This window comes from Monodelphis domestica, chromosome 3 (genome assembly GCF_027887165.1).
Source record: "Monodelphis domestica isolate mMonDom1 chromosome 3, mMonDom1.pri, whole genome shotgun sequence".
In the NCBI taxonomy this organism is placed as follows: domain Eukaryota; kingdom Metazoa; phylum Chordata; class Mammalia; order Didelphimorphia; family Didelphidae; genus Monodelphis; species Monodelphis domestica.
In genome coordinates, this window is record NC_077229.1 from 70,803,319 (window position 1) to 70,825,497 (window position 22,179).

Consider the following 22,179-nt stretch of genomic DNA (forward strand, 5'->3'; position numbering starts at 1 on the left):
GACACAAGGGGATATATTCTTTCTTTTTTCATTTTCATTTATTTATTTAATTAAGTTAGAGTATTTTTCCATGGTTCCATGATTCATGTTCTCTCCCTCCCCTCTTCCCACCCCCCTTTTGTAGCCAATGAGCAATTCCACTGTGTTTTACATGTGTCATTGATCAAGACCTATTTCCATATTATTAATATTTGCACTAGGGTGATCATTTAGAGTCTACATCCCCAGTCTTAAGGGGGATATATTCTTGTCAAAGTAGTTACACTCTCTGTCTGTGACCTCTAAGAGAGAATTGTGTAAGGAATTACATTTTATGACTGGACTAATATAAGAGAATGTGTTCGTTGATTTTAAAAATTAATGCAGCTCAAGTCAAAATGACTTTTTAGCAGCTCGATTTACAAAAAGAGTGGAAGTAGAAAAATGTAAAAGGAGGGTAAAGAAGATACCTAACTTAATACACTAAATATTTGTTTTAAGGGGGGAAAGGGGTTAATTTTTAAAGGGTTGGACTGGATTATTTAAGAATGTGGTTGCCAGGAATTTAATTTATTCCAAAGAGATTTATTTATAATTTATTTACAAAATGTAGAAAGGGTGAAGTAAGAAAATCAGAGAGAGGATAAGGTAAGATATCTAGCCTAAGCACTAAATAATTTACTCCCGGCCCCTGGCACAACCTGGGCAGGGATAGTTAGTCCTTTGGCCCTGGCAAAGGTGAGGACTTGGGGAAGTCTCTCTCAAGAGGTAAGTCTCTCCTGAGATTATTTTTTTCAGAAAATCCAGCAGTTAAGAGTCAGCTTTTCACTCACCATGTGTCAGTTCAAAAGAAGAGATTTTAGAACAGCCTCACTAGGAACAGAGTCTTGGGTCTTGCCTCCACTCCAAAAAATGAATAATTGTCTCCAGTCTCCACTCCCAAAGAATGAAGAACTCTCCCTCACAGGAAGTAACAGCTCCTTTTAAAGATGTTTCTTTTGCATCACCTCCTGTGTCTTCCCCTAATTTTATCAATTTTACCAATCACAGTTGAAGCTTTGCTTTAAGACTGCCCAGGAGCAGTTAGTTTAATTCTGATTTGTCACCCACTATTGCACACATGGGTCACAGACCTCCCACTTAATGATTAAGTGGGATGATAATCACTTTTGGTGATTAGATCTAAAAATGGGCAGATCTCCATACTCAACTTTTAAGTAGGGTATTTACACTTTTGGTATTAAATCTAAAAATAGCCAGGGATTACAATTTTAATCTTCTCATTGTTCTGCTGCCTGGCTCCACTCTGGCAGGGCTCGTTAACCCCAGCCAGAGGGCCCAGTGATGAATTAAGCAAGGGTTTTACCCACTCAGCCTCCTCTGATAGAGGGTGCTAATCTCTCCAGAAGCCAGGAAAGGAGGGTCAGCTTTTTTTTCACTCAATCAATCCAAAGTCCAAAGGGAGAAGATCCAAGAGCAGTCTTACCAGAAGAAATTCAAGTCGCCAGCTACTGGAGATCATCATACCCCAACTGATTGACAAGGTCATGGTCAGAGGAAGGAAGGTCAGCAAAGCAGACCCCAGAATGAGGACCCCCTTTGTGACTTCTTTCCTCAAATTTTCCCCACTAGTGGACTTGTTATGATTATTATTCTCTCCCCAATTCAGGAGAAATAATATGAGAGCAAATACTTATAGGATCACTTAAATATATACCCTACTTTAAGCCCCCTAGGTTATTACCCAAAAAAGATTGCAATTACAAAATAAAAGCCCAAATATTACTGCCCATGACCCCTCCTTTTTCAAGCACAAGACATGCTCCAAGGTCCTACAATAAACACCAACCGAAAGCTTGAGTACTATAATGAATCTTGCCCTACAGTTACCACACTCAAATGAATTTGTTGGAACAGAAGCCAAACAGCATTGCTAGGCACTTCAAAGTAACACAAGAAAAACAGAACTTGTAAATTAAGGGAAAACCCCAAATTGGTCTGCCTTAAGTCATCACACCTAGATATGAATATGTTTTGTTGTTCCTCTCGCAAGTAATTATGATGGATAGTGAAAGCTGACCAAAAACACAGCCATCCTCTCAGCAGGTCAAGGGGTACTAATACACAAATGGCTTTATTCACATTAATCATATCTATCACAGAGTGCTGTAGAAACCTAACACATGATCACAGAATTCTTTGTTGTAATAATATTGCAAGAGTGTTGTTTAGATGATTTGATAATATCCAATCAAATTGTAGAATGTCACATACATAGAAGATTGATTGACTGTATAACAGTCATTATCCGTAGCTAGGTTCTACCCTACATCAAGCCCAAGATGAATTAAAGTCACTCCAATTAAAAAACAAAAAAGGGGGAGATGCCGGGAACCATTAAAGACCACACTATTTGACATGGTCCATGGGGAAACTGGGGACTGCAAAGCAGTCCCCAGGAAGGATGGAAACACTCACTGAAACTCCCCTAAGTGAATTTCTTTATTAACATCCCCTTATTATTGGAAATGTCATGATTATTATTCTTACTTAGCCCCAGGAAAAATAGATGAGAGCAACATGCTTGCAGTGTTAATACAGATGTCCCACTCTGTCCCCCCCAGGATATTACCAGGAGAGCCCATTTACAAAATTAAACCTAAGGATTCTTATATACCCACTTAGATAGGACCCTGTTTTCTAGGCATAAAAACTTCTGGTAAATCTGTGCTCTGAATTCCCTGGCCTATATCTGGGTCATGTTGATTCTACCCACTGATCCTGCCCTTAGCAACAATGTTTCATTGACTATCTCCCTAGGCTTCCTGTCTGTTGTTAGGTTCTATAGAAACATGCATGATGAGAATGAAACTGTATGACAAGTATATGTGTGATCATGAGGGTATTAAAATAAAGCCAGGCCTCAGCCAAAGTAGAGCAGTTTATCCTGTGAAACCTGTGCTGCAGGTTGAATGCGAAAGCTGTGTCCCATCCATCATTTCGCCAACACTGTCCCACCTCCAAGACCTCATCCCCTGTGGGAAGCTGATCCCCGCCCCCCAGCAGCCAGCCCCAGGTCCTTCACACTGAAGATTCAGGCCGAAGACCGAAGACAACCAAAGACCTCTTGGACAGGAAGTTCATTATCTTTTATAGTCCTTTTTTATGTCACTTCCGGTCCCTTCCTCCACTTTATGGGGACCAATTGCAGTCTTTAAATTTACTTAGCACTGTCCAAGGGGCAGTTAGTTGCTTCTGGAGGTGTATCTCACTTAAGTAAGCTGTTTGTGAACCTCCTCTACTTAATGTTAAGTAGGGATGTCTTTGCTCTTGGTTGATTAAACTTAAAAGTAGGCAAGGAGAGAGTCAATCCCATCTTCACAATTGTGAAAGTTTGATACTTTTCATTTTTAATATTCCTTCTTGCCCCCAACAGAAAACGACAACTTGTGAGAGAGGCATATGGCAACTAGAGAATGGTCTTTCTTGAGAAACTGACAGGTGAAGTCTTGGACCTTAGATTCTTGGCAACCTTCTTCTTCTAGTCTATTACTTCTTTTGAGTATAATCAGGGTCTTGGAGACATGTCCAGACTGCCTGGGATGCTACTTTAGGGAGAATTTTAATGATGAATAAGGGCCTGGAGTGACATTGAAGAGAATAGAGCCTGTATGGACCAGAGCTGGTTTAGGTCAGCTAGCCACATAGAGAAAGGAAGATTCTCTAATTGGTTTGGGGAAGGCCTGAGAAAGGCCTGCTAATTTTGGTTATTACCTCTTTGCCCCCTTCTTGTCTCTGTCTTCTATTGTGGTCTGATGATATGATGGTATCCCACAAGAGACTGTGCTACAAAGACAGACCTTCTTCTCTTCCTTTGAGATCATATGACCATTTGATAAATGGGGCCTCCTTGGCATGTTTAGGCCCAGAGAACTCCAATCTGGATCTAACCCAAGTTTGCAGTCAATGCAGCATAGATGCCTCAAAGATCATTCTTTGGGAGTAACCTTTTTGAACCTCATTTTAGCAAAAGGATTCATTCAACAGTGATGACAACTTCAAACATGAACTTAGTGGGACCAGTGATATATAAGAACTAAACTGAGTTTTGAGCTTAATTTGCCTCCCCACACTACCTTCCACTAACCAAGATGGTGTAGCAAGGATTGTCTCCAAGATATTGGGGGAAATGTTCATGTATTTGTTCTTTCTATACCTTTGAAATAAAAATCCTTTTCTAAAAGTTACCCAATATTAAGTGATTGAATGGAATAAGGGGGTTAGTCATTGGCCCCCTAAAAATAGGAGGGAAATAGCTTGAGCTGATATAGGTAGAAAAGAGATCACCTACAAATCCCTCTATATATCCTAGAGACCTAAGGAGAGAAATAGTCCTGAGAGAGTGGAACCAGAGCATAATGTTCCATGAGCCTGGTGAGAGACATAATCCTGAGAATGAAAATGAGGAGGCGATGGGGATAACCTGATGGACAGCCCTGAATTTAACGAGTTTCCATTTTTTTAAATTCTTGAATTTAAGAGACTGATACTGGCTTCTGAGAGAGAATTCCTCAAAAGTGTGAAGTTTCAGAAGGAGAACTGCCCCACAGCTCAAGGATTAAAGCCAAGCCAAGCCAAGAGAGGCCAGGATGTCTTGACCTTGCTAACCCTCCATGACATTTCTGTGAGTTGCTCAGGGGGTGCTGGTCTGAGATAATCATGAAATCTTTGTTTAGCAGTCCCACTTAGGTTCTTTATCTTCAGAAGGGCATCTAAAGGTATCTAATGACCTACTTGGGTGATTCATGCTTATTTATTTATTTATTTATTTATTTATTCATTCATTCATTTATTTATTTATTTATTTATTCATTCATTCATTCATTCATTCATTTATTTATTTATTCATTCAATCATTTATTTATTTATTTATTTATTTATTCATGTATTTATTTATTTATTTATTCATTCATTCATTCATTTATTTATTCATTCATTCATTCATTTATTTATTTGTTTGTTTGTTTGTTTATTTATCTATTTATTTATTCCTGGCATCTGCCAGGGTAGATGGGGGTCCTTTGCATCTTAGGCATTTTCTCTGATGGAGGAAATAAAAAAAAAAGCTATTGCATACTTGACACTCATATTGTACATTAAGTGCCTGCAGAAGGGGCCCTATTTCTTACTCACTTTTGAGAAAACATGAACCATATTCATTGTTGTTGTTCAGTTGTTGTTTTGTTTTGTTTTTTTAAACCCTTCCTTCCATCTTAGAATCAATACTGTGTATTGGCTCCAAGGCAGAAGAGTGGTCAGGGCTAGGCAATGGGGGTCAAGTGACTTGCCCAGGGTCACACAGCTCGGAAGTGTCTGAGATCAGATTTGAGCCCAGGACCTCCCATTGTTCAGTTGTTTTTCAGTCATGTCTGATTCTTTGTGACCCCATTTAGGACTTTCTTGGCAAAAATACTGGCGTGGTCTGCAATTTCTTTATCCAGATCATTTGACAGATGAGGAAACTGATGCAAATGGGGTTAAGTGACTTTCCCAGTAAGTGTCTGAGGTCAGATTTGAACTCAAGACTTTCTGACTCCTGGCCAGGTGCTCTATCCACTGTGCAACCTAGCTGCTCCAAAACATAAATCTTTTTTTTTGGAGATGATCCTGGTTTACTCGGGCAGAGACAATGAACCAAAGGGATCAACCTTTAGGATCCAACCTATGGCATTTGGGACCTTGGCCAAGGGAGAAATGTGCATATATGTATACTATGTATTCATATATATGTACACATATAAATATATGTATATGTATACAGGCATATATGTAGAGAAACATCAATAGATGGGGGAAGGGAAGAGAAGGAAAGGAACAGGCATTTAGTGCCAATTATGTACTTAGCACTACACTAAGTGCTTTTTACAAGTATTATCTCATAGGACAGCTAGGTGGCACAGTGGATAGAGTGCTAGGTCTAGAGTCAGGAGGATCTGAGTTCAAATTTGACCTCAAACACTTCCTCACTGTGTGATCCTGGGTAAGTCACTTAAATCCAATTGTCTAAACCTTGCCCTCTGTCTTAGGGTTGTTATGAAGACAGAAAGTAAGGGGTTAAAAACAAAAAACAAATATCTTATTCAATTGGTAGGTAAATAGATATCAAAACAGAAGATAAATATCAAAATGGAGAAGCCTAATCTCTTCCCTGAACTCTCCTCCTACATTATCAATTGCCTATTGGACATCTACACTTGTATATCCCATGAGCATCTCAAATGTGTTAAAAACAGAATTCAAAATATTTTCCTCCTGACTTGTTCTTTCTCCAAAGTTCCTTATTTCTGCTGAGAGTAACATCATCTTTTCAGGCACCCAATTCACAATCATAAAATCATCTCTGGGGGACATCTGGGTGGCTCAGTGGATTGAGAGCCAGGCCTAGAGACGGGAGGTTCTGGGTTCAAATCTGCCCTCAGACACTTCCCAGCTGTGTGACCCTGGGCAAGTCACTTAACCCCCATTGCCTAGCCCTTACCACTCTTCAGCCTTGGAGCCAATACACACTATTGACTCCAAGATGGAAGTTGAGGGTTAAAAAAAAATAAAATAAAATCATCTCTGATATTCCATTATCCTCATCACCCACATATGCAATTATTTGCTGAGTCTTATTTCTATCTCTAAAACATCCCTCTCCGTCTTCTTTCCTTTTATATGGCCTCTGATCTGGCTTGGGCTGTCATCATCTCTTATTTGGACAAAGCCTCCTAAATGGTCTTTCCAGCCCATTCTTCAAATAGCCAAAACCAAAGATCTGAAACCTCAAAAACATTCCACTCCTCAAAAATCTCTACTGGCTTCTTTTTGCTTCTAGAATAAAATACAAAATCCTCAATGTGGAATTTAAAGTCCTTCATCATACACTCCTATTTCCCTTTCCAAACATTTCTTATCATTCTCCCTTTCCTGCATTCTCCATTACAATAAACTTCTCTTGCATATATGACATTCCACCTTCAAGTCTGTGGCTTTACACAGCTAGATTCCATAGGTAGAAGGGATTCCTTCTTCTTATCTGTCCTATAGAAGTCCTACTGTTAGTTAGTCATTTAAGTCATTTTTAGATAATGGAATCGTTAACCATTTTCTTTTTCAATTCATTTTATAGATGAGGAAACTGAGGCATAGGGGGTTAAGTGTCTTGTCCAGGCTTATAAAGCTAGTATGATCAAACTTGAACGTGGTTCCTCCTTACTCCAGGCCTACTGCTTTATCCACTATGCTACCTAGGAATTCCTGGCTCCCTCCAAAACAACCAAGGAAAAGAGCAGAGCATTATGGATAGGACATTGGACTGGGAATTAGGAATCCTCGATTTCAAATTCCATCTCTAATAGTTACTATTTGTGTGACTTCAGGCAAGGCTATTAATTGATCTTTCAGTTTCCTCATCAGTAAAATGAGAGGTTTGGATTAAATGGCCTCCAAGTTCTCTTCTCGGTCTAAATCTATTAACCTTAGAGATATCATTCCCAACAAAAGGGCTTTCCTGATTCCTGCCCCTTTTCCACCCTCTGCATCTCTATTTTGAGTAGTCACTCTTTCTTGAAATTATTTTATATTTCATCTATCTACCTACCTACCTATCTATCTATCTATCTATCTATCCATCCATCCATCCATCTATCTATCTCTATCTATCCACCCATCTGTCCCTCTGTCTGTCTATTTGTTCATCTATCTCCCCCTTCTCTCTATCTATCCATCTATCCATCCATCTTTCTATCAGTCTGTCCATCTAACCATTCATCTATCTATCTATCTATCTATCTATCTATCTATCTATCTATCTATCTATCTATCTATCTATCTATCCATCCAGCCATCTGTCCATCCATCTATCCATCTATCTATCTATCTATCTATCTATCTATCTATCTATCTATCTATCTATCTATCTATCTATCTGTCTGTCTGTCCGTCCGTGCGTCCATCTGTCTTTCTGTCTATCTATCTATTCCATCCATCCATCCATCTATCTATCTATATCTATCTATCTATCTATCTATCTATCTATCTATCTATCTATCTATCTGTCTGTCTGTCTGTCTATCTATCCAGCCATCTGTCTATCCATCTGTCCATCTGTCCATCCATCTATCTATCTGTCTGTCTGTCTGTCTGTCTATCCGTCTGTCTGTCTGTCTATCTATCTATCCACCCATCTACCCACCCACCCATCCATCCATCCATCCATCTATCTATCTATCTATCTATCTATCTATCTATCTATCTATCTATCTATCTATCTATCTATCCATATATACATACATCCCTCTCTCTCTCTAGCTAGCCATCCATCCATCCATCCATCCATCCATCCATCCCTCTCTCTCTCTCTCTCTCTCCCCCTGTCTGTCTATCCATGTATATCTACCTATCTGTTTGTCTGTCTATTGATCTATCTACTGTCACACTCATTTGTGTACATAAATTCTATTCACCCAGCAGAACATCAACCCTCTGAGGGCAAGGATCGTTTGTGTTTGTCTTTGTGTCCCCAGTGCATAGCTCAGAGCCTCACACACACACTATCCATGTAGCAAATGTTTAATTAATTGAACTGAATAGAAAGGACCCAGTGCCAAGGACTCCAGTTGGCACAACCCTCAGTGGGGGCTGGTATGCCTTTGATACCCAGCCTCCTCCTCAGTGGGACCCCCACCAATGGGCCCACTTCTTTGCATTCTGTTTCTAAGGAGTGCTGCTCCTCTCTCCTCCACCCTGCTGCCGCCTCAGCCTTCGAAGGTCTATTTTGGAGCTGATCACATGGGGGCTCCTTGTATTCTGTCAAAATTCTTTAAATAGCTCCCAGAGAGGCCCTAACTGCCAGGAGAAAGAGATGAAACTCTTTGGAGGCATTCGCCAGGGCCAGAAGGAGGCATTTTGCAAGCTGCTTCTGAAGCAGCTCTGATCGTTATAAGGGTTTAATTAATGCCAACTCTGAGATAGGGCTGCCCGCCCATCTGGGGAGGGGCGCCCACACGAGGCGATGCACTAGCATCCCAGCCCCCACTTAGAAACATTCCTCAGAGACCCATCAACTGATTAGGGAGGAGACATTGCACACATAGGACAGAAAAACTGAGTTCTGGACTGGTGGGGTCAGGAGACCTATATTTCAATCACCCTATTTACTATTTCAGTGACCTTCCATGGCAAGGCACTAGGACTTGACCTTCTGTTTTCTAATCTGTAAAATGGGGAAGATAATCTAAGGCTTTACAGCCTCCTTCCCAGGGATGTGTGGATCAGGTGAGATGTGGGTACAATATAACCATGATGAGTAACCAAGACATAAATCAATCATCCAATCAAAAAAGCATTTATTACTAGAGACTAGCGTTCTAGAGTCAGGAAGGCTCATCTTTTACAAATTCAGATCTGGCCTCAGACATTTGAGTAGTCATGTAGTAAATCACTTACCCCTCTTTGTCTCAGTTTCCCCATTTGTAAAATGGGCTGGAGGAGGAAATGGCAAACAACTCCAGTATATTTGCCAAGAAAACCCTAAAAAAGTTGGACGTGAACAACCTGTTCTATGTACAAACACAAAGAATGAAACAGACCAGAAAGGCGACTGCTCTGATAAGCGGGCATCAGCAAGGAGTGGTTATTCAATAAATATTTAAAGCATTTTATTCCACAAGAGGTTCATGACCCTGGGCATTCAGTTCATTGTCTAGAGATGAGATTTGGTAAAGTCTTACAGGACTATGGATAGAGAACTAGAAGGGGTATACAACTTCCTCATTTTATTGATGAGGACATGTGGGCATAACTGATGGAAAGCCCTGGCTGTGGAATCAGAGGACGTGGGCTTAAATCCGACTCTTGATGCTCACTGCCTGAGGGATCATGGAGAAGCCTCAGTTTCCTCATTGGGCTAGGTGGCTTCTGGTGACTCTAAGAGTTGTAAGTCTGGGTCTTCCCTTCCAAAGACGATGGGAATGTGGGGCATCATCTCCAAGAGAAAGTAAGGTCTTTGAGGGCAAGGATGCTTTCTCATCTCTATCTCTGTGTCTAGTGCCTTTTGGAGGGGGCCGCCATTGTTTGTTCATTTGAATTGGAATGGCCACCATGGGGCAACACAAGAACCTGTTTAGGCTTCAGCTACTAGCCCTGAGACCCAAGGGGAAGCAATCAACTGTCAGGAGTTGGTTTCAAATTCTATATATCCTTCTATGGCACCACTCACTTTGGGGAGAGAGCCCAGCAACAGAGTCCAAGTGGGGACCACCTATTAAAGAGTGACTTCAAAAACCATATGGTGAGCACTTAGCCTCCCTTGGTTCAAAAATCTTATACAAAGTTCCCTTTCTACAAGGAGCCTTCTATGATTATTCTCAAAGGTCTTTGCCAGAGTTCTTCCAGCTAGAGATGATCTTCTGGACAGGGGAAAGCATGTCTTCCCTCTCCTGTTCCAGGGAAGAATTTAGGTCCCAGGTATCTCCCAGGGTCAAGGCACATTCTAGGAATGATTGGCAGACAAGGTCCATGGAGCAGACACAACAGAACATCTCCAAAGGAGGGGTCAATCATTTTATTTTATTTTTCTTTTAAAAAAGGACAGTATTTGATCTGTAGAAGGAGGGAGGATGAGAGAAACCTCTGTGTGCTTCCTAGGCAACATTGTTCTAACCTGAATAAATTCTAGGCTCACAAACCTCTTTTGCCTTTCACATCATTAGATTCCCAACATGTCAGAGCTGGGAAACCCCTTAGAACACAGAATATCAGAGCTAGAACATACTTTAGAACATGGAATGGCAGAACTGGGAGGGACCTTAGAACACAGAATATCAGAGCTAGAACATACTTTAGAACATGGAATGGCAGAACTGGGAAGGACCTTAGAACACAGAATATCAGAGCTAGAACATACTTTAGAACATGGAATGGCAGAACTGGGAGGGCCCTTAGAATGCAGAATATCAGAATGTAAAATGGATCATAGAGATCATCTCCTCTCATTCTCATATTTTATAGATGGGGAAACTGAGGACCGAGGAATAAAGGAATTCAACAACTGAATCAATATTTAAGCTCAGGCAGGGAATCAGTGACAGGGACAATTCAAGAATTCTAGTCTCCTGGCTACAAGTTCTTTCCATTGCCCTGTGTGACTCCTCAGCCCAGGGAAGAGACCTCCTCCAAGCATTATCCCGTCCAGGCAGTTTCCTGTGAAGAGACAAAGGGGCAGCCCCCATTTCCACTACTGTTGGAAAATCCTGAACAATGACGGTCTGTTTTCCCTGGGAACAATGCCGGTGCCCTGTTCCAGTCCCTTGCCTTTGATCTCTCTCACTCTAAAGGGACCAGGCCCCAACCAGCCCCACTGTGTCTGTGTCCTGGCCTGGCCTCTGTCCTGTATGTTTCAGGAGGAGAGTGCCAAAGGATGATTTGTTACTGGGTCTCCTTCCAAGACAGGCAGACAGAGGGTAATGACTACGTCTCCATCCTTTAACCAAATTAAATCTGCAAAAATCTTTGGCGGCTTTCTGTTGCCTCTTTGATAAAATACAACCTCCTCAGGCTGGGATTTAAAATCCATCATGCCACAGCTCCTACTACTCAGTTTTCTCTTCTATAAAGTGAAAGAGTTGGACTAGAGAGTCTCTGAGGTCCCTTCCAGTCTTTGATCTCCGATTCCCGCACCCCAAAAGTAATTTTCCAGACTTAGTTCATGACCCTTTTCTTCTGGGCTCTCTCCTCCAGGCAATATGTTCACCCCGTCCATGACATTCCACCTCCCACCAGTTACACAGGTTTCTCCCCACTCCACGTTCTCCACAGTGTCTGGAATAGTCCATCTCCTCACCTCTCCCTGCTAGAAACCCTAGCTTTATTAAAAGCACAAATTGGATGCTTTCTTCTATATAAAAACTTCCATGATTGTCCCAGTCTTTCTTCCCTTAAAATTATCTTGCATAGACTTTATATATACAAGTAGCATAGTCGGTCAAGAAGTCCAGGGTTCAAATCCTTTCAGTCTCTGCCACATATTTGGGTAAGAAACTGTAGTAGAGGGGCAGCTAGGCAGCACAATGAATAAAGCACCAGGCCTGGAGTAGGTAGGACCTGGCCTCAGACACTTCCAAGCTATATGATCCTGGATTAGTCATTTAACCCCAATTACCTAGTCCTCACTACTCTTCTGCCTTGGAACTGACACTTAATATTGATTCTGTGACAGAAGGTAAGTGTTTTTAAAGAGAGACAGAGAGAAACAGGGAGGGGGGGCAAGAGAAAAGAGAGAAGGAAGGGAGAGAGGGGGGAGAGGGAAAGAAAGGGGGAGAGAGGGAGAGAAAGAGAGATAGGCAGAGAAAGAGACAGAGAGAGAGAGGGAGAGAGGGGGAGAGAGAGAGAGAGGAGAGAAAGAGGGAGAAAGAGAGGGAGAGAAAGAGAAAGGGGGGAGAGAAAGAGAGAGGGAGAGAAAGACAGACAGACAGAGAGACAGAAGGGAAAGAGAGGGAGAGAAAGAGAGAGGGGGAGAGAGAGAGAGGAGAGAGAGAGAGAGAGAGAGAGAGAGAGAGAGAGAGAGAGAGAGAGAGAGAAAGAGAGAGAGAGAGAGGGAGAAAGAGAGGGGGGAGAGAGAGGGAGAGAAAGAGAGAGGGAGAGAAAGAGAGAGGAAGAGAAAGAGAGAGAGAGAGAGAGAGAGAGAGAGAGAGAGAGAGAGAGAGAGAGAGAGAGAGAGAGAGAGAGAGAGAGAGGGAGGAAGGGAGAGAGAACAGGATAGTTCAAATGACTAGAGGCCATATGCTGTACAGAATGTTTGGAGTAACTAGGGATGGGTGGCCTGGAGAAGAGAAGGCTGTGGGATAGGGGTAGCCATAATAGCAAATAATTATCTTAGTGCCTGAGATAATAGTTGTTTTCAATATCCAAAGGGCTGTCGAACAGAAGAAAACCCAGCCTTGTTCTGCTTTTCTCCAGAGGATAGAACCAAAAACATTGGAGAGAAATTGCAAAAAGGCCAATTGAAGTTTTCCGTAAAAAATTAGGAACTTTCCAATAATCAGAGTGGGTGTAGTGAGCTATAGCAGATTCTCCTTCACTGGAGGAATTTGGATAACTACTTTTCTTGGACATTAGAGAGAAAGGATTCTTTTTTTTTTTAATATGGCAGAGGCGGGAGGAATCAGATGCTGTCTGAGCACCTTCTGCATTCTGGGATTCTAGGATTCCACAAATAATCCTGACATACCTGATTGGCGCCTATCTTACCCTGCTGGCTCTGGAACACGTAAGGAACCTGGAGCCATGGAGGGACATGTGAAGGCACTGGTAGGTAGCATGCAGTTTCCTAAACAAGCAATTTCAGAGCCAGGAGTGCCCTCAGAATATAGAATCTTAGAACATGGAATTCCAAAGCTCAGAGGGCCCTTAGAACATAGAATGCCAGAGCCAGGAGGGCTCTTGGAACAAAGTATGAGAGCCTGGAGGAACTTTAGAACAAGGGTTCCAGAGCTGGGCGGGAATACTCTAGGGAAAATTTAGTACAACCTTTACACATTATAGATGAAGAAAGCAAAGACTAGAGAGTAGAAGAGATTGTCCAGGGTCACAGAGCAAGTCAGTGGCAAAGGCCAAAGTAGAACCTAGTAAATCCAAGAACTCTACCAATCCTTTGGGCAAAGAAGAAATCAACAGGACTTTTGTTCCTTTGGCTTAAAAAATAAATGGAGGAAAAAGAATCTCAATTGTGAAAAATATACAAATTTCTGATTTTAGCACCTAATTTGAATTTTTCAATATTTTATTTTTTCTAATTGACATATAAAAACAATTTTAACATTACTTTTTTGTAATTTTGGAGTTCCAGATTCCCTCCCTCTCTCCTTCTCCGCTTCCTTGAGAAGGCAAGTACTTTGATAACAATTATACATCTACAGTCATTTAACATTCATTTTTAAAAATTTTGAGTTCCAAATTCCCTCTCTCCCATCCCTCCCCTCTCTTTGAGAAGGCAAACAATTTGTTGTGGATTATATATGTGCAGTCATGAAAAACATCCTTCCATATTATTGGCACCTGATTTTAACTTCTTTGATTATATAAAAACAAGTTCCCAAGGAGGAAGACCTCGCATGCTTTCTTCTCCCTCAATTAGCCACTTCCTGATGATGGGACACTGTCTTGGGAGAGCCGCGGGAGAGTCAGGCTGGGAGAGAAGATCCTGACTCCATTTCCCCCCAAGCCCTACACCGGCTGATCCTTGGGGAAGTCTGGCCAGGTTTGTGTCTGGCCTGGATTTGGGGGTTCAGTCTTCATCCTCACTGGTGTACATTCCAGCTTCCCAGCGAGCAGCCATGGCGTTCTTATGCCGAGGCACCCTCGTGGCTTCTACAATCTTCAAGGGAGAGGAGAGAAAAGCAGAGTCAGTGAGAGGGGAGGTTAGCATTGGGGGTAGGGGACATGGGGGGAACAGGGTATCCCCAACTTAGTGCAGGGCCTGGCACATAGTAGGCACTTAATAAATGCCTGACAGGCCTGGAGATTGGGAGATCCTGGGTTCTAATATAGCCTCAGACACTTTATAGCTGTGTGACCCTGGGCAAGTCACTTAACTCCAATGGCCTGGCCCTTACCGCTCTTCTGACTTGGAACCAATACTTGGTATCAATTCTAAGACAGAAAGTAAGGATTTTTTTTTTTTAATGCTTGTTGAAGAAATTCAAGTCTAGATTCCCATTTCTATGACTGTGCAACAACCCCAGAAAACTAACTGCATTTGGAGTTAGAAGACCTGAATTCAAATTCTGGCTTACTATTTAATATATACTTGGTACAATATTAATTTACTTCTTCTCTAAGCCTCTGATAATACGTATAAAATTAACGTGGGGCCGGATAAGCTCAGATCATAGATTTAAAGCTAGTTGGGACCTCCAAAGCAAATCAATCTAACCCCCTCATTTTACAAATGAGGAACATGATAGATAGACAAGTTAGGTGACTTACCCAGGATCATATAGGGCAATAAATGTCTGAGGTCACATTTGAACCCTCGTCTTTCTGGCTTAAACCCACCAATTCCAGGACATGCTCTCTTTTATAGCTAGGGAAGTTTTTAGTTTGATAAGGACAATAATTCCTATTTCTATATTGCATTTCCCTCACAAGCCTTTTGGATAGGTAGTTATTATCCCTATTTTACAGATGAGGAACTTGAGTCCCAAAGAGAGAGGAAAAATGGGAAGGGAAAGGAATAAATATTTATATAGTACTTACTATGTACTGGGCACTGTACTGAGTGTTTTACCTTACAATAATCCTGCAAGGTTGACACGGTTATTATCCTTATTTTATTTTTTCACTATAAAGATATTTTATTTTATTATTTTTTACCAATTACATGTAATAAATTTCCACATAAAATTTTGGAAGTTATATGATTCAAATTGTCTCCCTCCCTCCCTTCCTTCCCCCCTCACAGAGCTGGCAAGCAATTCAATCTGTATTATCCCTATTTTATATCGTATCCTCATTTTATAGAAGAAGAGGCAAACAGACTAGCCTAGGATCATCCAGCTAGTAAGTGTCTAAGGGGAGATTTGAACTCGGGACTTCTTGACTCCAAGCCCAGTGCTCTATCCACTATATCACTTCAAGAGGGCAAATCACTTGCCCCAGGTGAAATAGCTAGTAAGTGTTAGATTCAGGATTCAAACCCAGAACTCACTACCTCAGCAAACACTTATGAGGTGCCCACTAAATGCAAAGACAAAAAGGTCCTGAGCCTGTTCCTTCAGAGACTTCTAACTCAGGCTAGAGGGAAAAAAGGGGGCAAAAATATAAACTTTTTTTTTCTTTTAAAAAAAATCCTTACCTTTTCTCTTAAAATAGATACTAAGTATCAATCCCAAACCAGAAGAGCTGTAAGGGCTAGGCAGTTTAGGTTTAAGTGACTTGCCCAGGATCACACAGCTAGGAAATGCCTGAGGCCACATTTGAACCCAGGACCTCCTGTCTCTCTATCTACTGAGCCACCTTGCTACTCCCCCAGATATAAACTTCTCCACAAATCAGGCCTGAAGCAGAGTGGCATTAAAGACTGGACAGAAGGAGCCAAGATTTCTGAGTCAGAGATTTCTGTGAATATCTTTGATTCTTGGATCATGGAGGTTCAAGGGCCCTTAACAACTTAGTCTAATTCCCACATATTAAAGAGGTCCAGAAATTTATTGATCATTGCACAGTGAATAAAGGGTTCTGGAAGGAGCTGGCATTCCAACCTCAGGTCCTGGTTCCCAACTCAGGGCTCCTTCCACCATTCCAGGCTGCCTCTTCCAGTCTGTTCCCTGATAACACAGGGAGGACTGGGCTTCTTATTGACTTCCATCATGTTGGTGTAGTGGGTTCTAATCCTAATTCCATTATTTGCTAGCTAGGGGACCTTGGGCTAGTTACTTCCTCTTTCCATGGGTCTCTCTCTCTCTCTCTCTCTCTCTCTCTCTCCCTCCCTCCTTCTCTCCTCTCTGTCTCTCTCTCTTCTCTCTTTCTGTCTCTCTCTCTCCCTCCTTCTCTCCTCTCTGTCTCTCTCTCTTCTCTCTCTCTGTCTCTGTCTCTCCCTCCTTCTCTCCTCTCTCTCTCTCCCCTCCTTCTCTCTCTCTCTCTCTCTCTCTCTCTCTCTCTCTCTCTCTCTCTCTCTCTCTCTCTCTCTCTCTCTCTCTCTCTCTCTCTCTCTCTCTCTCTCTCTCTCTCTCTCTCTCTCTCATCTTACCTTCTGTTTTAGAATCAGGACTAAGCATAAGTTCCAAAGTTCCAAGGCAGATGAGACATAAAGGCAAGGCAACTGAGGCCAAGTGGCTTGCCAAAGGTTGTACAACTAGGAAATGTCTGAGGCAGATTTTAATTCAGGAGCCCCCATCTCCAGATCTGGCTCTCTACCTACTGAGCCATCCTCTTCTCTTTTGTAAAATGGATTCAATGATTTTTAAGTCCCTTCTAGCCCTAAATACTATGACTCTCTATGACCCTGATGGAGGAGGAAGAGATTGATTGGAGGAACAAATGGGGCAAGGCTCATCCCTTCAGAGACTGCCCTTAAAGGCAAAGGGAAGCTGGCAGCTGAATCTTGGTTTTCCATCACAAGGTGGCACCTGGACTCTGCTCCCTTCTCCCATAGTGCAGTGGTGAGGGAAACTTACCTCTGTGTTGACAGTATCAGATGTGTCAAGACCTGCATACTACAGGAGAGACAAAGAAATTTTAGTCCCAGGGAGATGTTCCTCACCTCCAGAGCCATCCCCATGGCATGTACGGATGGATGCCCAGGTGGCAAGGTCAGCAAGGAACCTCAGCTCTGAGTCTTTCCCTCCCCCTCATCTCCTTGCCACTCAGAGACTGGCAAATGGGAGAAGGAAGCCTTGTGGTTATACCTGGAGGCAATTCTCAGGCCAGAGGAGGAAAGTAGGGAGAATCCTCTCCTTGCTTACAACTTACCCCTACTTCTTTTTTTGTCTTCCAGGGCACATCTTCTTGTCTGGCTGTCGGATCTGTCACCTTCCATTTCAAGCCCGAGTGAAAGTGGACAGGGAAGAAGGTGGGTGTTTCAGACACAGAGTAGCTCCCTGTGATCCCTGTGGCAAGCATCCAGGAGGAACTAATAATTAGTCAAGATCTCAAAGCACTCTGAAGAAGATTTCTCCCTTTTACCCTACATTCTTACAAGTGGATTCTCTGGGGAAACGGTCAAAATAAGAACACTAGTTCACTTTTTTTTTTTGCAGTATTTTAAGGTATATTTAAGGTATAAAAGCATCTTTTTTTATTACAATCCAGTGGGGCAAGAATTATATTCATTTGATAGGTGAGGAAATTGGGTCTTAGAAGAAGGGAAGTGATTTGCCTAGGGTTACACATTTAGCAAGTAGACCCTGAGAAGCAAGGACAGCTTCTTGCCTTCAATTCTATTCAAAGGAAGGAAGGAAGGAAGGAAGGAAGGAAGGAAGGAAGGAAGGAAGGAAGGAAGGAAGGAAGGAAGGAAGGAAGGAAGGAAGGAAGGAAGGAAGGAAGGAAGGAAGGAAGGAAGGAAGGAAGGAAGGAAGGAAGGAAGGAAGGAAGGAAGGAAGGAAGGAAGGAAGGAAGGAAGGAAGGAAAAAAGGAAAAAAGGAAAAAAGGAAAAAAGGAAGGAAAAAAGGAAGGGAGGAAAAAAAAGAAGAAAGGGAGGAAAGAAAGATTTATTAAGATCCTACTATGTGCCAGGCACCATGTTAAACAATTTACAAATATTATCTCATTTGATCCTTGTAACAATTCTGTGAACTTTTGTCTGCCTCAGTTGGGGAAACCAAGGCAGGCAAAAGTTAAGTGACTTACCCAGAATCACAAATTTGGTAAGGCTGGATTTGAATTTAAGTATTCCTGATTCTAGCTCCAATGCTTTATCCACCATGCCATCTAACTGCCTCTTTATCCCTCTACTTCTACACAAACCCTCCTAACCAGTCTCAGGAGAAATTGGTTTTATAGAGGGGAAAACAGAGATGCCAAGGGAAGCAACTGCCTACCTGGGCTCAGACAGACTCTCCTAACAGTCTCAAGAAAGGGTGATTTTTCTGATGGGAAGTAGAGGCAGCAAGAAAGGCAGCAACTTACCTGGACTCTGATAATTCATAGGTGAGAGGGATCCTGCCAGAAACCAGAGATGCTGCCTCCTTGGTCCTTTATTAACTATCTTCTCCCACACACATTTCCATGGGCACACACACACACACACACACACACACACACACACACACACACACTCTCTGAGCCCAGAGGTCTCCTTTTCCAAGGCTGAGAACAAGGGACAAGTCCTGGTTCAGGAAGTTGGAGACAATGACAAGTGGGTTTGGAAAGCACAGCACTCAGAAAACAGAATATGCAATAGGTAACAAGAAGGGGGAAGCCTGAAAGAGGGGAGTTCCTGGGCCAGGGACCAAGGCAGGGAGGAAAGGGGAAGATTCAAGCCTGGGGAATGCTACCTAAGGCTTTCCTGGGAACAAGGCCTGCTCCCTTACCTGAAGCCATGGATGAACGCCTGGAGTCTGGACTTCCCCATTCAAATGGCTGGTCCTCCTCGGCAGAAGGGGAGAACACTTCTGGGAACAAGGCGTTCCTCCGCTCTTCCTCCAGTTCCCTTTCCCGTTGCAGGACATTCTGGATTTCCATCTCCAGCAGGCTAGAGGACTGAGACCTTGAAGGCTTATAGGGAGTGGCCACCTGTTCAACATGGCCCCTGGGCTCCCAGACGTGCTCCTGCTGGGGAACTCTAGCCTTGTTGGGTTCAGGTGAGAAGGTGAACTTGATCTTTAGAGGCCGTAGATAGAAGTAGTCCCGACATATCACACCCTGGCTAGCATCCCCAGCAGCCCACTCTTGAGCATCCCAGGACTTTTGGGATGGGGACCCCCAAGGCTCCTGCCTTTTAATGGGAGAAACTTGGGACTTCCAGGGCTGCTCTCTGATCTGCTCTCCACCCCAGGTTACCTTTTGCAACGAGGGGGGAGGGCTAGCCACATTTTCCTCCCACCTGGTGCCCAGGGCCCCACGTCCCTGCGTTTCCCAGGCCTTTGGGGCGGACTCTTGGAACGAGGGCCTCTGTAGCTCCTGCCTTTGAATGGTAGTGGCTTGTGACTTCCTGGGCTGCTCCCTGATCTGTTCCCCCAAGACTGCCCTTTGTGGGGAGGATGGAAATATGTCTACACTTTTCTCCTGTCTGGAGCCCTTGGTGTGGCGCCCATAATCCAGGGAAGAATCTACTCTGATGGAAGAATTGGATGAGAATTCCATCTTGGTGCTATTCGGGTTCAGGTAAGGTAGGTAGGCATCCAGGGGAATACGGCTAATCTTCCTTCCTTCTAGGGTGGCCTCCACCGGGTGAGTGTCAGAAGTCAGACTCAGGATCGAGTCAGAGCTCTGTGCCCGCCTCATCGTGGGGGCTCCTTTTGGGGGCTCTGAGCCTTTGGCCACATGGCTTGGCACAGAGTCTCTATTCGTAGCATCGATGGGCTTGGGGAGCGCAGCTTGCCGGCGGTGGTCCTCTTCACGCTTTGTGTCCAGGGCAATTTCTCTCTGAATGTATAAGGATGGCGGCCGCCCCTTATCTTTCCCTTTCTTGGGGGTGGGAGTCAAGATCAGGTCTACCTTGGACAACACTGGCCTGGCTGGGATCTCCACCAGCTCATCCCGGCTGCCTGATCGCTGCAGCCCCCGCTGCTGCCGAAGATCGGCCTCTCGCTCCTGAGACATCCGGATCTCCCTCTCGATGGGTGTCTCCTTTGGCTCCTCCAGAGGGGGGACCAATTCTGGTAGCGCCTCCCCAGAGCCCAGGGCTGAAGCATCCTCAACAGATGGTGAGGATAATTGGACCATGGAGCGGCTAAGGGAGGCTGGGCCCAAATGACCCAGACCAGACCTAGCTCCTGCAGCACTGTCCTTCCCCTGGGCCTTGAAGGAGACAGTATAACCGTTGGTCAGTCCGGCTTTACCGGACCCGGAGTCGCTGGTGCTTTGGCCAACACTAGCCCTGCCTGCTTCAGGTGATGCCCTCACAGCCCTTCCCAAGGATTTCGGAGGAGGTTGGTCGTTCAAGGTCAACTTCTCCAAGTTCATGAACTGCTGCCGGGCAGCGAGGAAGTTAATCTGGTCAGTGTCTATGACATTCTCAGGGTCAGAGGCTGAGCTCTGGCCCTGGCCAGAGTAGATCTTATCCAGCTCCTCTTGGGAGCTCCAGCGAGTGGCCACTGTGGTGTTCCTCCTCACTGCCTGGCCCCGGATGATGGCCTCTCGCTCCCGTTCTAAATCCTTCTTCCTCTTGAGGACGACGGTTTCACCAGGCCCCAGGCGGTACAGTTGCTCCTCCTCCTCCTCTTCTTCTTCAGAGTACAACTTCCCAGGCTGGTGCTCCTCTGGGTAAGCTCGGAGGCTGTAGGTAGGTCCAGTCCTCAACACCTCCAAATGGGACTCTCGCTCCTGGGGAGGGGTCCATTGTTCGGTCCTGGAGTTTTTAGTCAGGACATGCTTCGTCTCTTGGACCACGTGAGGCAGGGAGACTATTTCCTGAGTGACGGTCACCATCCTCAGGCCTGGAGTCTCCTCTGGTCTAAACCTGAAGCTTTGGCCATCAGAATTCACCCTATCAATATCTGTATCCCAGCCTGGGGATGCTGACTCCACTTTAACGATGTTAACGGTGTTGTTGTTTTCCAGGTCGCTGGGCAGGCCACTGACTCTGCGTGAGTGGGGAATGCTAAAGATGGGGTACCTGGTCACTCGGTCCATCTCGTCAGGAGCTTCTGTGTTTGTTGGCTCCTCCCAAGTCCCTGGACCCTTTTCGAGGCTGGTGTTTTCGCTGACTTCTGGGGTGGTCCACAGACTATCTCTGTCTAGGAGGGATGAGCAGCTCTGAGCTCTCTGTGGGACCAGAGGAAGAGGACATATTTGAGGAAACGTAACGCATGGGGTCACTTGTGCCTTTTGAAAACACCCACCTCATCCACAAAATCATGAAATGTCAGAGTTGCCAGGGCCTTGAGAACAGATGAGTTTGCATTTTATACCAGACTTGAGAATATCCAGGGACCTAGAACTGAGAGGGCCCCAAGAACTCAGAATGCCAGAGCTAGGAGGGCCCTCAGAACACAGGCTATCAAGGCTAGGAGTGGGGGTGCCCCAGAATACAGGATTTCAGAGCTGGGAGAGCCCTAAGAACTCAGAATGTCAGAGCCAAGAGGACCCTTAGAACACAGGCTATCAAGGCTAGGGGTGGGGGTGCCCCAGAATACAGGATATCAGAGTTGGGAGGGCCCTTAGAACTCAGAATGTCAGAGCTAGGAGGGCCCTTAGAACACAGGCTATCAAGGCTAGGGGTGGGGGTGCCCCATAATACAGGATATCAGAGCTGGGAGGGCCCTAAGAACTCAGAATGTCAGAGCTAGGAGGACCTTTAGAACACAGGCTATCAAGGCTAGGGGTGGGGGTGCCCCATAATACAGGATATCAGAGCTGGGAGGGCCCTAAGAACTCAGAATGTCAGAGCCAAGAGGACCCTTAGAATACAGGCTATCAAGGCTAGGGGTGGGGGTGCCCCATAATACAGGATATCAGAGCTGGGAGGGCCCTTAGAACTCAGAATGTCAGAGCTAGGAG

The 22,179-nt window shown here is 44.1% G+C and overlaps 1 protein-coding gene and 1 long non-coding RNA gene across 3 annotated transcripts in view; one reads left to right on the forward strand and one right to left on the reverse strand.

Moving 5' to 3' along the window:
• Window positions 1–17,766, forward strand: LOC130458244 (uncharacterized). The gene is made up of 2 exons (XR_008917353.1): window positions 1–4,663; window positions 17,516–17,766. It is a non-coding gene; the product is annotated as an uncharacterized LOC130458244 (long non-coding RNA).
• The window catches only part of MISP (mitotic spindle positioning), a 27,859-nt gene continuing 19,463 nt past the window's right edge, over window positions 13,784–22,179 (reverse strand). For both annotated transcript variants that reach the window (XM_056822075.1, XM_056822076.1), the window contains exons 2-5: window positions 19,050–21,444; window positions 17,491–17,627; window positions 17,196–17,234; window positions 13,784–14,395 (exon numbers count right to left, since the gene is read on the reverse strand). In XM_056822075.1, coding sequence (XP_056678053.1) covers window positions 14,306–14,395; window positions 17,196–17,234; window positions 17,491–17,627; window positions 19,050–21,312 — 2,529 coding nt within the window. In that variant the 5' untranslated portion in view covers window positions 21,313–21,444 and the 3' untranslated portion in view covers window positions 13,784–14,305. The remainder of the gene's footprint in view (window positions 14,396–17,195; window positions 17,235–17,490; window positions 17,628–19,049; window positions 21,445–22,179) is intronic.